Source organism: Microcaecilia unicolor, chromosome 1 (assembly GCF_901765095.1).
Source record: "Microcaecilia unicolor chromosome 1, aMicUni1.1, whole genome shotgun sequence".
Classification (NCBI taxonomy): Eukaryota; Metazoa; Chordata; class Amphibia; order Gymnophiona; family Siphonopidae; genus Microcaecilia; species Microcaecilia unicolor.
In genome coordinates this window covers 725,364,094-725,378,093 of record NC_044031.1, presented here as the reverse complement: position 1 = coordinate 725,378,093, position 14,000 = coordinate 725,364,094, and the positions used below count along the sequence as shown (strand labels likewise).

Sequence of the window (14,000 nt, the reverse complement as noted above, 5' to 3'; positions counted from 1 at the left end):
CCGCCTAGAACCTTCCACGTGCATGATGCCATGCACACCTTAATTGCGGCTCAATGGGATGTCCCGGAAACGAGCCTTAAAGTGGCTAGGGCTATGTCCCGCCTCTATCCTTTAGCTGTGAGTGAACGTGAGGCCTATCTGTGGCCTACCGTGGATTCTTTAATCACTGCGGTGACTAAGAAAACGGCGTTGCCGGTGGAAGGTGGCACGGCCCTAAAGGACGCCCAAGACAGAAGATTGGAGGCGGCCTTAAGGTCGTCCTTTGAGGCAGCTGCTTTAAGTTTGCAGGCCTCAGTTTGCGGCTCCTATGTGGCCAGGGCGTGCCGGACTATGGTGCAGCGGGCTTCCCCCTCGGATCATTCCTTGAGGGCTGATTGGCCGGCCCTGGAATCGGGCTTAGCCTATTTGGCAGACTTGCTGTATGATGTCTGGAGAGCCTCAGCTATAGGCATGGCTCAGACAGTCTCTGCGCGGCGGTGGCTTTGGCTGAAACATTGGTCTGCTGACCACGCCTCTAAATCCCGCCTGGCTAGATTGCCTTTTAAAGGCAAGCTGCTCTTTGGGGTCGAGCTGGACAAAATCGTGACCGATCTCGGCACGTCTAAGGGCAAGAAATTACCAGAGGTCAGGGCTCGGGTTAGTACTCGTCCCGATACCTCCAGAGGACGGTTGCAGGAAGCCCATCGGTACCGCCCGGGCAAGTCGGGTTCCTCTGCCCCCTCTTCCTTCAAGAGGAATTTCTCCCCCAAGCAGCATTCCTTTCGCAGAGACCGCCGTCCCGGAGGTGCTCCCTCCGGTCCTCCCCCAGGGTCTCGTACCCAATGACGGGGCCTTGGTCCACGCCCCAGTGCAGATTGGAGGACGGCTGTCCTCGTTTCTGGGCGAGTGGACCACTATAACTTCAGACGCGTGGGTGCTGGAAGTCATCAGCGACGGCTACAAGCTAGAGTTCTGCCAACCCTTAAGAGACGGGTTTGTACTCTCTCCCTGCAAGTCTCCGGTCAAGCTGTGGTAGTGCAGCAGACCTTGGACAACCTGATCCGCCTGGGTGCGGTCGTTCCGGTGCCAAAAAATCAGATTGGCAAGGGACGTTACTCCATTTACTTTGTGGTTCCAAAGAAAGGAGGTTCTGTCCGGCCTATCCTCGACCTCAAAGGGGTCAATCGGGCCTGGAAAGTGAGGCACTTTCGCATGGAGACTCTCCGCTCTGTTATAGCGGCAGTGAAGGCAGGAGAGTTCTTGGCTTCCTTGGTCATCAAGGAAGCGTACCTGCATATTCCCATCTGGCCTCCTCTCCAACGCTTTCTGCGTTTTACAGTCCTGAGACGACACTTCCAGTTCAGAGCCCTCCCTTTCGGGTTGGCTACTGCTCCGCGGACCTTTTCCAAAGTAATGGGGGTCATAGCGGCCTTCCTGCTAAAGGAAGGAGTACAAGTCCATCCTTATCTGGACGACTGGTTGATCCGAGCCCCCTCTTATGCAGAGTGCGGCAAAGCTATGGACCGGGTAGTTGCTCTTTTGAGCTCCCTGGGATGGATCATCAACTGGAAGAAGAGCCAGCTGCGCCCGACTCAGTCCCTGGTGTATCTCGGAGTTCGATTCGACACCCAAGTGGGCAGAGTGTTCCTGCCAGACAATCGGATTGTCAAGCTTCAGGCTCAGGTGGACTAGTTCCTATTCGGGCTTGGGACTACGTGCAGCTGTTGGGCTCTATGACGGTCACGATGGAAGTAGTGCCCTGGGCCAGGGCTCATATGAGACCACTACAGCTATCTCTGCTGCTGCGCTGGACTCCGATGTCGGAGGATTATGCTGTGCGCCTTCCCGTGGACCCAGCAGTGCGCAAGGCGCTGAGCTGGTGGACGCAGACAGACAAGTTGTCTGCAGGATTGCCTCTGGTGACCCCGGAGTGGATTGTCGTCACGACAGACGCCTCTTTGATGGGCTGGGGAGCCCACTGCTTGGGAAGGACAGCGCAGGGGCTCTAGTCTCCTGCAGAGGCAAGTGGTCTATCAACCTCCTGGAACTCAGAGCCATTCGGTTGGTGTTATTGGAGTTCATCCCGGTACTGGTGTTGAAGCCTGTACGGGTCCTGTCGGACAATGCCACGGCTGTGGCCTATATCAACCGCCAGGGAGGTACCAAGAGCGCCCTCTAGCCAGGAGGCTATGAGTCTTTGCCAGTGGGCAGAAGCGAACCTGGAGCAGCTTTCAGCGGCCCACATTGCCGGAGTCATGAATGTCAAGGCGGACTTTCTCAGTCGCCATACCTTGGAGCCCGGAGAGTGGCAACTACAGTGGTGGAAATAAGTATTTGATCCCTTGCTGATTTTGTAAGTTTGCCCACTGACAAAGACATGAGCAGCCCATAATTGAAGGGTAGGTTATTGGTAACAGTGAGAGATAGCACATCACAAATTAAATCCGGAAAATCACATTGTGGAAAGTATATGAATTTATTTGCATTCTGCAGAGGGAAATAAGTATTTAATCCCTCTGGCAAACAAGACCTAATACTTGGTGGCAAAACCCTTGTTGGCAAGCACAGCGGTCAGACGTCTTCTGTAGTTGATGATGAGGTTTGCACACATGTCAGGAGGAATTTTGGTCCACTCCTCTTTGCAGATCATCTCTAAATCATTAAGAGTTCTGGGCTGTCGCTTGGCAACTCGCAGCTTCAGCTCCCTCCATAAGTTTTCAATGGGATTAAGGTCTGGTGACTGGCTAGGCCACTCCATGACCCTAATGTGCTTCTTCCTGAGCCACTCCTTTGTTGCCTTGGCTGTATGTTTTGGGTCATTGTCGTGCTGGAAGACCCAGCCACGACCCATTTTTAAGGCCCTGGCGGAGGGAAGGAGGTTGTCACTCAGAATTGTACGGTACATGGCCCCATCCATTCTCCCATTGATGCGGTGAAGTAGTCCTGTGCCCTTAGCAGAGAAACACCCCCAAAACATAACATTTCCACCTCCATGCTTGACAGTGGGGACGGTGTTCTTTGGGTCATAGGCAGCATTTCTCTTCCTCCAAACACGGCGAGTTGAGTTCATGCCAAAGAGCTCAATTTTTGTCTCATCTGACCACAGCACCTTCTCCCAATCACTCTCGGCATCATCCAGGTGTTGACTGGCAAACTTCAGACGGGCCGTCACATGTGCCTTCCGGAGCAGGGGGACCTTGCGGGCACTGCAGGATTGCAATCCGTTATGTCGTAATGTGTTACCAATGGTTTTCGTGGTGACAGTGGTCCCAGCTGCCTTGAGATCATTGACAAGTTCCCCCCTTGTAGTTGTAGGCTGATTTCTAACCTTCCTCATGATCAAGGATACCCCACGAGGTGAGATTTTGCGTGGAGCCCCAGATCTTTGTCGATTGACAGTCATTTTGTACTTCTTCCATTTTCTTACTATGGCACCAACAGTTGTCTCCTTCTCGCCCAGCGTCTTACTGATGGTTTTGTAGCCCATTCCAGCCTTGTGCAGGTGTATGATCTTGTCCCTGACATCCTTAGACAGCTCCTTGCTCTTGGCCATTTTGTAGAGGTTAGAGTCTGACTGATTCACTGAGTCTGTGGACAGGTGTCTTTCATACAGGTGACCATTGCCGACAGCTGTCTGTCATGCAGGTAACGAGTTGATTTGGAGCATCTACCTGGTCTGTAGGGGCCAAATCTCTTACTGGTTGGTGGGGGATCAAATACTTATTTCCCTCTGCAGAATGCAAATAAATTCATATACTTTCCACAATGTGATTTTCCGGATTTAATTTGTGATGTGCTATCTCTCACTGTTACCAATAACCTACCCTTCAATTATGGGCTGCTCATGTCTTTGTCAGTGGGCAAACTTACAAAATCAGCAAGGGATCAAATACTTATTTCCACCACTGTATCTGCTCAGGCGTTCTTGGACATCACGAAGCGCTGGGGCCAGCCGAGCCTAGATCTGAGGCAGGAGTGACTATTCGCACAGTGCCTGCCTTCCTGCCCAAGATTGGTTCTCGCTTCTATGTGAATCAGCAGCTTTGTCTCCCTTCCTTTCGTAGGGAGGACTACCCAGAGGAGTACTCCGCTCTTGAATATCTGGATGTGAGACGAGTCATCATCAGATACTTGGAAGTGACCAATGATTTCCGGAAATCGGATCATCTGTTTGTCCTGTTTGCAGGTCCTCGTAAGGGTCTGCAGGCTGCTAAGCCTACAGTGGCAAGATGGGTCAAGGAAGCCATTGCAGCGGCTTATGTGGCCGCGGGGAAGGTGCCGCCTATCCAGCTGAAGGCTCACTCCACGAGAGCTCAGGCGGCCTCGATGGCAGAGGCCGGATCCGTCTCCTTGGAAGAGATATGCAAGGCGGCAACGTGGGCTTCGGCTCATACATTCTCCAAGCATTACCGTTTGACTGTGGCTGCACGGGCGGAGGCCCGGTTTGGAGCTTCAGTGTTGAGGTCAGGGATTTCTATGTCCCGCCCTGGGTGAGTACTGCTTCGGTACATCCCACCAGTCTATGGATTGATCAGCTTGATGATATGGAAGGTAAAATTATGTATAATCATACCTGATAATTTTCTTTCCATTAATCATAGCTGATCAATCCATAGCCCCTCCCAGATATCTGTACTGTTTATATTCTGGTTGAATTTTAGGTTCAAGTTTAGCCTTCAGTTACTTCAGGAGGACTTCGTGTTCAAGTTCTTCTTTCACTTGGATTCTTCAAGAGTTGAGACGAGTTTGTGTTACAGTGAGCTGCTGCATTCCTCTCCCCTCCGTTTTACGGGGCTGGATTGAGACATAAATTCTGCCGGCACTCCCTCCCGCTTTGTGCGGCTGTAGGGCAGCTTTGTACCCCTCCCGCTTCGGCGGTGTTAGGGTCAGGATCTCTCCGTCTGTTGAAGAAGCACGGGACTTTGGCATTGGTGCTTATCGCTATTAGATCGATCACGGGCTTGCCCCACTTGGCACATATCTGCAGAAACACTTCGTCTGCAAGTTCCCACTCCGCTGGATCGATCTGATGCCTGCTTAGATAATCGGCTTGCACGTTGCTCTGACCTGCAATGTGAGCTGCCGACAGAAACTGTAGATGCAGCTCGGCCCAGTGGCAAATTTGTTCGGCCTGCGCGGCTAGAGCTCTGCACTGAGTGCCGCCTTGTTGATTTATGTAGGCCACTGCTGTCGTGTTGTCCGACATCACTCTGACAGCCAATCCTTCCAGGGTCACTTGAAAGGCCAGAAGCGCCTGAAACACCGCTTTCAGCTCTAGGCGGTTGATGGACCACTCCGACTCCTCGGGTGTCCATAGACCCTGGGCATGCTTCCCCTTGCAATGTGCGCCCCAGCCTTTCAGACTAGCATCTGTCACAACTAGGCACCAATCGGGGAGCACCAGTGGCATCCCTCGCCGCAGCATGCTGTCTGAGAGCCACCACTCCATGCTGAGTCGGGCCGCAGGGAGCCAAGAGAGTCTGCATTGGTAATCCTGAGATACTGGAGACCATCTTTGGAGTAGAGCATACTGTAGAGGTCTCAGGTGCGCTCTCGCCCAGGGCACCAGTTCCATGGTGGCCGTCATCGATCCCAACAGCTGGACAATGTCCCAAGCTCGCGGGCGGGGCATCCTCAGGAGCAGACGGACCTGATTCTGAAGCTTGCACCGCCTTTGCTCGGGTAGGTACACATACCCCGAGGCTGTGTCGAACCTGGCCCCCAAATATTCTAGAGACTGCGAGGGGGTCAGGTGACTTTTGGCCAAATTGACGACCCAGGCCAGAGATTGAAGTACTGAGACCACTCTGGCTGTTACATGCTGACTCTCTGCAGCAGAGTTTGCTCGAATGAGCCAGTCGTCCAGGTACGGGTGAACCCGAATACCCTCTCGCCTTAGAAAAGCAGCTACTACCACCATAACCTTCGAAAAGGTGCGGGGAGCTGTGGCAAGGCCAAAAGGCAAGGCCCGGAACTGGAAATGCTTTTCCATCACCGCAAACCTCAGAAACTTCTGGTGCGGGGGCCAAATTGGAATGTGCAAGTAAGCTTCTTTCAGGTCCAGAGACGTGAGAAACTCTCCTGGCTGTACCGCCGCAATGACGGAGTACAGGGTTTCCATGTGAAAATGCCACACTCTCAGGGACTTGTTTAATTCTTTTAAGTCCAGAATAGGGCGAAAAGACCCTCCTTTTCGCAGCACCACAAAGTAGATGGAGTAGAGGCCGCAGCCGTGTTCGGCGGGAGATACTGGGGACACGGCCCCTATCTGAATCAGACCTTGTAAAGTCTCCTCTACCGCCGCTCGTTTGGCGGCAGACCCGCATCGGGACTCCACAAACACGTCTCTTACAGGGGCGTCGAATTCTATTCTGTAACAGTCTCTGATCAGGTCCCAGACCCACTGATCTGAGGAAATGTTGGCCCACTCCTTGGCAAAGACGTCCTCCGATGACAGGACTCGAGGAGAGGGCCGGCGCACCATCATTGAGAGGGTCGCCCCTGAACTCCAGGCCTTGAGCCAGTGGCTGTGGAACGTTTGTCCGAGCGAAAGGAGTTCCTCTGCTGAAAACGGGCACGAGAAGTGAACCCAGCAGAACGCCCCGGGCGGTACCTTCGAGCTTCACGGAAGCGATGTCTGTAAAAGGAGAGGACCGCCGCACCCTTAGAGGAAGGCCGAGGCCTATCTTCAGGCAAGCGCTGGAGTTTAGCCTCACCCAGGCCCTTCACAATTTTCTCCAACTCCTCACCAAACAGGAGAAGGCCTTGAAAGGGCAACTTCACCAACCTTTGCTTAGAGGCCATGTCTGCCGCCCAATGCCGTAGCCAAAGAAGACGGCAAGCCGCCACTGCTACTGCCATGTGTTTAGCCGAAGCTCTGACAATATCATAAAGGGCGTCAGCAAGAAAGGACAAGGCCGACTCCATCCGCGGACCCACATCTGAAAAGGGCTCCGCTCCATCACCGGGCTGTTCCACTGCCTGTTGCAACCAAGCCAGGCAGGCTCTAGCAACATAACAACTGCATGCAGACGCCCGAATAGTGAGACCTGCAATTTCAAATGACCGTTTAAGTGCTGATTCCAGTCTACGGTCTTGAATATCCTTCAGGGCAACACCTCCTTCAACAGGGAGGGTAGTTCTCTTTGTCACAGCTGTGACTAGGGCATCCACTTTAGGCATAGGCAAGCGAGCCATATGCTCCTCACTCAGAGGGTATAATTGCCCCATAGCCCTGGAAACTTTCAAAGGTCCCTCGGGGTCAGCCCATTGAGCTGAAATAAGCTCTTGGATGGAGTCATGCAAAGGAAAGGCTCGAGCAGGCTTTTTGGTACTAGCCATCCTAGGATTCACAGAGGAGGCTGAGCCACTGGCAGGGTCCTCAATAGAGAGAGCCTGCAGGGCATCAGAAATAAGCGCTGGCAGCTCATCACGGTGGAAAATCCTCACCGCGGAGGGATCGTCCAGATCCTGAGTCACTTCTGCACCAGACTGGCTCCTCAGACCATGAAGGCCTGCCAGAGTCCTCCGAATCCTCGCAGCCCGACCACGGGGGGGGGGGGGGGGGGGGGGGGGGGGGGCGAATGGAGGTGCAGCACTCTCTGAAGGGGAATGAGCCCTCCTGCGCTTCATATTCTGGCAATTATCAGGGAATAACACCTCAGAGGGCATACCCAGGCTACAATCCACCGGGGGGGGGGGGGGGGGGGGGGGGGCATTAGAAGAGGCCTAAGCCAGGCTTTGTGGGAGAGCTCTTTTAAGCATGTATGCTTTATGCATTCATAACACAAAATCAGGGGAGAAAAACTCACCCTGGGCACCCGGATCTCTGCCGGGGCTAGTACCTCCCATATCAGACTCACTCCGAGGCCTCCCCCCGGGCTCAGGACTCTCCGTCTCAGCGGAGGTCGCGCCATGTGGTAAATTCAAAATGGCGCCCGCTGCCAGCTCAGAGCGCGAAGAATCGTCGCTCGCCATGCTTGGGCCGGCTCTAACATCTGTACAGCACGATTTACAGAGCCTCACTGCTGATCTGCGCTTGCCACACTTGGAACAGCGCTTTACTGTCTCCGCAGCCATCGCCAAAAACGGCGGTAAAATTCAAAATGGCGGTTTGCACCAAAATCGCCCCAATCGCGGGCCCACCCCGGAGGAGTCAGAAAACACTCTTACCTCACTGGACCGAGTATCACAGCTCCGGTCCCACAGAAAAAGGCAAGGACAAACCTCTGTTCCTTTTTTTTTTTTTTTTTTAACGCTGTGAGGAAAGCAGAGGTAAATAGAACTCCGGAGGCTCAGGTGAGTGGGAAAGGCAGGGAAAGGGCGAACCTATGTGCCTGCATCCACTATTGGTGGGGAAGGACAGGGAAAGCTAAGCAATGTGTCCACATCCACGGAGGTATGGGTAAGGCAGGGAAAGGGCGAACCTATGTGCCTTTAAACTGAAGCTGCTATAGCCTCCAACACCCCTGCTAACAACTGGCAAAAGCACAGGCGCAACCTCCAGGCAGATTTTAGATGGAGCTCGAAGAAGCTGCAGCCACTCTGCTAGGGCAGATAGAGAATACTGGAGAGAGGCACTGGAGCAAGCTGGTATGAGGCACTGAAAAAAGTGTGCTCTCTATCTCCCTCTGCTGGTTGATGGACACAACCCATCTGTAATGGCTGCATCTGCTTCATGACAAGGAAATCTAAATTTCCAAGTATATTTATCATTCAAAAGTTCAGGCTAGTGCTCCTGGTCTAGCTCCTAGTAGAGCAGGCAGGTGCCAGACAGCTTGGTTGAGCCTAAATGGCCAGCTCTCAGGTTCCTGGAACTACAAATTGGCCCTGGTTGAGTACACAGCACTTGGTGAGATGTATGGCTGCTCTGTGAGATGCACGGCCTCACCCTATGGAGCCCCGCACCTTTTTGGGTGCTTCTCCCCCTGGTTCCCTTGCAGCTCTAGGCTAACAAGATTTGACTGGGTTTGCCTAGTTAGCTCTATTCCCCTAAGGGCATAAAGCTACTTATGGTAAAATTATGTATAATCATACCTGATAATTTTCTGCCCAGCTCACCACCGCCGAAACGGGGGAGGGGAATTAACCCAGCTCATCCCCACACAAGTGGGGGAGGGGAATCCGTCCAGCTCATCCCCGCGGAGCGGGGGAGGGACACCACACCCGCCGATGCGGGGGGATCTGGCTATGGAACTTTGGAAGGCTAAGTGCTTTGAAAATATGCCTAAAAGTCTCCCAAAAATTTTAAATATTTGTGAATAATAGCAATTACCTTTGTCAGCATAGGGGTGAATTGCCTGACATGAATCATGTTTCACAATCTGCTTTATCAAGGACGAACCCCCCTCCTATTTAGCAGACACATCTTGCCAACATGTTACTCTGTCAAAATTTTTGGGAGACTATATAAGCAGTTAATGACTATATAGTAAGAAAAGCAACATTGGAAAAGACCAGTGAAAGACGATGGTGCGTAATTCTTGGTGGTATGAGTCTGATCCATCGAGTTGCACAGCTGAAGCCTCGTTAAGTGAACAAAGTGATTGTGTTCAATCTTTAAATTCCAACGATATTAATAGGGTTTTCATATCTATGACTTGGATCAGAACTGCACCACTGTACTTATCACTTCAAAACAAATACAAATTTAGCACAATCCACTTTAAACAATTATTTCAAATCAATGTTGGACTAATTAAAAATGTAAAATACAAGTTGCTGTCTTTAATCTTAAACCAAAAATAGAGAATGAATCTAATAATTACCAGCTGCTATCCTTGCAGAGTTTCAAAATTTTATTGGCCAACTTGTAGTCGGTTAGAGAAATGTTAGGTATATGGGGAAAAAAGGTGTCAATAACACATTTTTTCATATTCTTGAAGTATTTCTCTTAAACTACATTATAGACAATAAATTGAATCTTTGGAAGAATAACAGCTGGTAATGATCAGATTCATTCTTTTTACTTTAGGTTTAGATTAGACACTAGTTTTAATTTACATTTTTAATTAGTTTGACATACTTGTTTCAAGTGGATTGTGCAAAATTAGTATTTTTCTTTTTTGTGATCTCCTTTAATCGTGCTATTTCATTCCCATTTATAGAATTTTATAGTACTGTATCTACATTTGTAACTTTCTTTTTCTTTGTATTGTTACTAATATCAGATATACACCTATGTTTGTGTGTGCTATATTATAGACTCCTGAAGCAGGCATTTGCCAAAACATGGCCCTTGTTGGGTCCTTAATAAAGGTTATCCTTTTATACCAATTCTTGAGGCCCACATGCTTTTTTCAAATCAAAGAATAACCATCCATGCAGATACATTTACTACTTAATGGCTTATGGTTATGGCACCCTTACTGTGGACATCACAGATCAGTTTACGTAGTAAAAGAAAGTTAGAAAAGAAATGCCATAGTAAAACAGCAATCATTCATACAAAACAGGCGAGAAAAAAATTAGTAGTGTTCAGTACAATTAGTCAATACAGACTAGAACAGGTCAGTGGATTTGAGGTGCCAAGCCAACCAGGGCCTGCCGATCCCCAAATGCCTTTTCAAATAAAAATGTTGAGGCTTGCCCAGAATCTTGATTAGGAATAATCTACGTGGACTTGGGTAGGGAGGGTGCTAAACAGTAAATGCACTGTTTGAATCTAATCTAGCAGTCTGTGGATATGTAGGAGCCTAGGTGATGCTTAGAGGATAACATGGACAGCAAGATATGAAGGAGAACCAAGATGAAGGACCTTAAGGGAGAGTAAGAACCTTAAATTGAACATGATAGATAGCCAGTGGTAAAAATGAATAGAGGTGTGAGGTGAAGTGTGCTACTCTGCTTGTGCTAAAGTGTGCAAAGCCATATTTTGAATTGTTTGAAGATGAATGAGTGTCGAAACAGATAATCCAGAATAGATAACTTTACATAGTCAAGTCGAGAAACTGAGGACATTGAGAAATGTCATCTGAGAGACTACATTAAGGAAATGTTGTACCACACACAATTAGTGAAGAAAAAAAGGATGTCTTTGCCAAAGAGGCAGTCTATTCCTTGAAAGAAAGCTTTTGATCTATTATAACACTTAAACATCTGAAGGAGGAAGCTATCTTAATTGTCTTGACCGTTTAAAGATGGAGACTGAGAGTTACCAGTAATCCAAGCAGGCTCCATTTTTTGCTTTAAGTACCAGATGATTATCTTGAAGCCAAACAGAAATTTGTGAAAGGGTGACATTGAATTGAGAGAGATCTGGTTACAGGAATCAGTATATGATAAGCTTACAAAATTTCATTGGCATAATGTGTGTAAACCAAGATCCTGGATAAGAGGAGTAGGTGGCTCAAAAATTAAATAAAGGACCCCTGCACTACTCCATAAGAGAGGATAACTTTTGGACACCCTGATTGAAAAAGAAACAGAAAATGTATATGCTGATTAGGAAAGAACCAATGATAAACAATTCCAGAAATAAGATGATGATCAACTGTTTCAAAAGCTTTTATTGTTCTGCCTTTATCTGCTGGCAGGGAACACCTGGCTTGATCAGGATAGTGCAGCCCGATTAAAGGATAGGAAATTGACAGTACCATCAACACTCCAAGGAGAAAGACTCAACCAGTGTGATTCAGCTGTGATTGCTCTTGGTTCTGAAGGGAGTTGTAATCATCTCTCCCCATCAAGAAAAATGCTGCAACAGTAGTTGGGTTACTGATAATGGTGTAGTGGGAGTCTCAGTCTGGAATGAGGGAGACCTTAACTGCCTCACATGAGTTCCTGCTTGCCCCCCACCCACTGTGAGCAGATTTGTAAAGTGGTTTTGATTGGGTAGGAAGAAGTCATGTGAGGCAAACCAGATTCAGAACAAAAAAATTTAGTATGTGTATGGGTCATGCATTTGATATACCGCCTTTCTGTGGGACAGCCAAAGCAATTTTCATATTATATACAGGTACGTTCTCTGTCCCTAGTCAGAATTTGGGGCAGAGTGCAGTAGAAAGCAGTTTGAATGAGTAGCTGCAGGTGGTATTTAACCAGAAGGAACATAACACATGAAGGAAATTTGTTTCCTTTGCGTTATAGGATGACTTCTTATTGCAGTTGCATTACTCTTTCAACATCCTTTTGAAGGCTTGTATGGAAAGTGTTCACACTGAAAGGGAACTCAATATTTTATGGATACTTTTTAACTGTTTAATTTCCTAATTATCTCTCTTTATCCTTAGGCTCGATTATTTGATGAACCTCAGCTTGCTAGTCTCTGCCTAGATACTATAGACAAGAGTACAATGGATGCAATAAATGCAGAAGGTTTTACTGATATTGATATAGGTATGCTGTTCAGCTCACCTTCATTTCTTAATGGCTCTTCGGGTTGTTGTTTTTTTTAAATCTGGTGTTCCTTCTTGAGAAAATAGCCATTTCACTTTACAGGATGATTCTGCAACAGAGAGTGCTTGCAGTTATATGCTCTTTGTGCTCATAAGTGCCGAAAAATTGCCACTGCCATAACATCCTATCAGACCAATGGCTGTGTCCCTCTACCAGTGGATGAAGACAGAGGAAGAAACTAGTTGATTTATAACATATCCCACATTATCCCAGCAACCTGAGTTCAATGTGGCTAACAGTACAGTGAAATCGCATCATACAGAATACATAATACATTGCAATAAAAAGAGAGAACAATACATAGCAATGAAAACAAAGATTCAGTAAACAAGTAACCCAAGTTGTCTAAACAGGGAGATAAGTAACCACACCTAGAAATTTTCCAAAGGAAAATTTTTACCATTTCACAAAATAATAAAAATCAAACAAAATAAAACATGGAAAAGAAAATAAGATGATACCTTTTTTATTGGACATAACTTAATACATTCCTTGATTAGCTTTCGAAGGTTGCCCTTCTTCGTCAGATCGGAAATAAGCAAATGACGAAGAAGGGCAACCTTCGAAAGCTAATCAAGAAATGTATTAAGTTATGTCCAATAAAAAAGGTATCATCTTATTTTCTTTTCCATGTTTTATTTTGTTTGATTTCTATTGATAACCTTAAGAGTGGACTAACACGGCTACCACACTCCTCTACAAAACAATAAGTAATCTTAGTGCCCCCTAATTGACTTTGGCAAGGAGGAGTTCCAGCATTTTATGCCCTGATAAATCTTGCTGCAAGAACTGATTTGTAAAGTTTTCTTACAGTTTGGATAATGAAGCACTAGATTCATCTCTAGCCCCGAGAACAGTATTACGTGGCAGAAGATCAACAAGAGATAACATAGGGGCCATACCATGCAAGATTTGGTAGATAAGTGCTCAAAGTTTAAAAGTGACCCTTGCTTTTCTTGGGAGCTAATACAGGCTAGACAGCAGCGGTGATGCCGTCATAAGAATAGCCATACTGGGTAAGACCAATGAATGGTCCATCTAGCCCAGTATCCTGCTTCCAACAGTAGCCAGTCACAGGTACCTGGCAGAAACCCAATTAGTAGCAACATTCCATGCTACGATTCCTGGGGCAAGCAGTGGCTTCCCCCATGTCCATTTTAATAACAGATTATGGACTTTTCCTCCAGGAACTTGTCTAAACCTTTTTTTTTTTAAACCAAGATCACTAACCACTGTTACCACATCCTCCAGCAGTGAGCTGCAGAGCTTAACTATTCTTTGAGTGAAAATATTTCCTCCAATTTGTTTTAAAGTATTTCCTTGTAATTTCATTGAGTGTCAAAAGCAATAAAAGTGACCCACTAAAAAGGCAAACAAGTATACGTGAAATTGGAAGCACATTACAACTAAAGGAAGGGAAAAGCCTCAAGGAGCTCAAGACTTAATAGTCTAGAGAGCTGCCAGTGATCAAAATGACCTGTATAGCAATCAATATGATCTGTTCCTCATCATTGTCTAAAAACCCTTCTTGTATTGTCCCATCTTTTGCTTCAAAAAAATTATAGAAAGACGTGCAACATCACCTCCCAATAGCTTCAGATGTCAAATAACTCATATATTTCCAA

General features: G+C 47.7%; 1 protein-coding gene across 3 annotated transcripts in view; it reads left to right on the top strand.

Annotated features, from left to right (window-relative positions):
* Window positions 1-14,000, top strand: part of BTBD1 (BTB domain containing 1) — a 74,706-nt gene that overhangs the window by 20,566 nt on the left and 40,140 nt on the right. For all 3 annotated transcript variants that reach the window (XM_030189616.1, XM_030189615.1, XM_030189614.1), the window contains exon 3: window positions 12,210-12,315. In XM_030189616.1, the coding sequence (XP_030045476.1) occupies window positions 12,210-12,315 (106 nt within the window). The remainder of the gene's footprint in view (window positions 1-12,209; window positions 12,316-14,000) is intronic.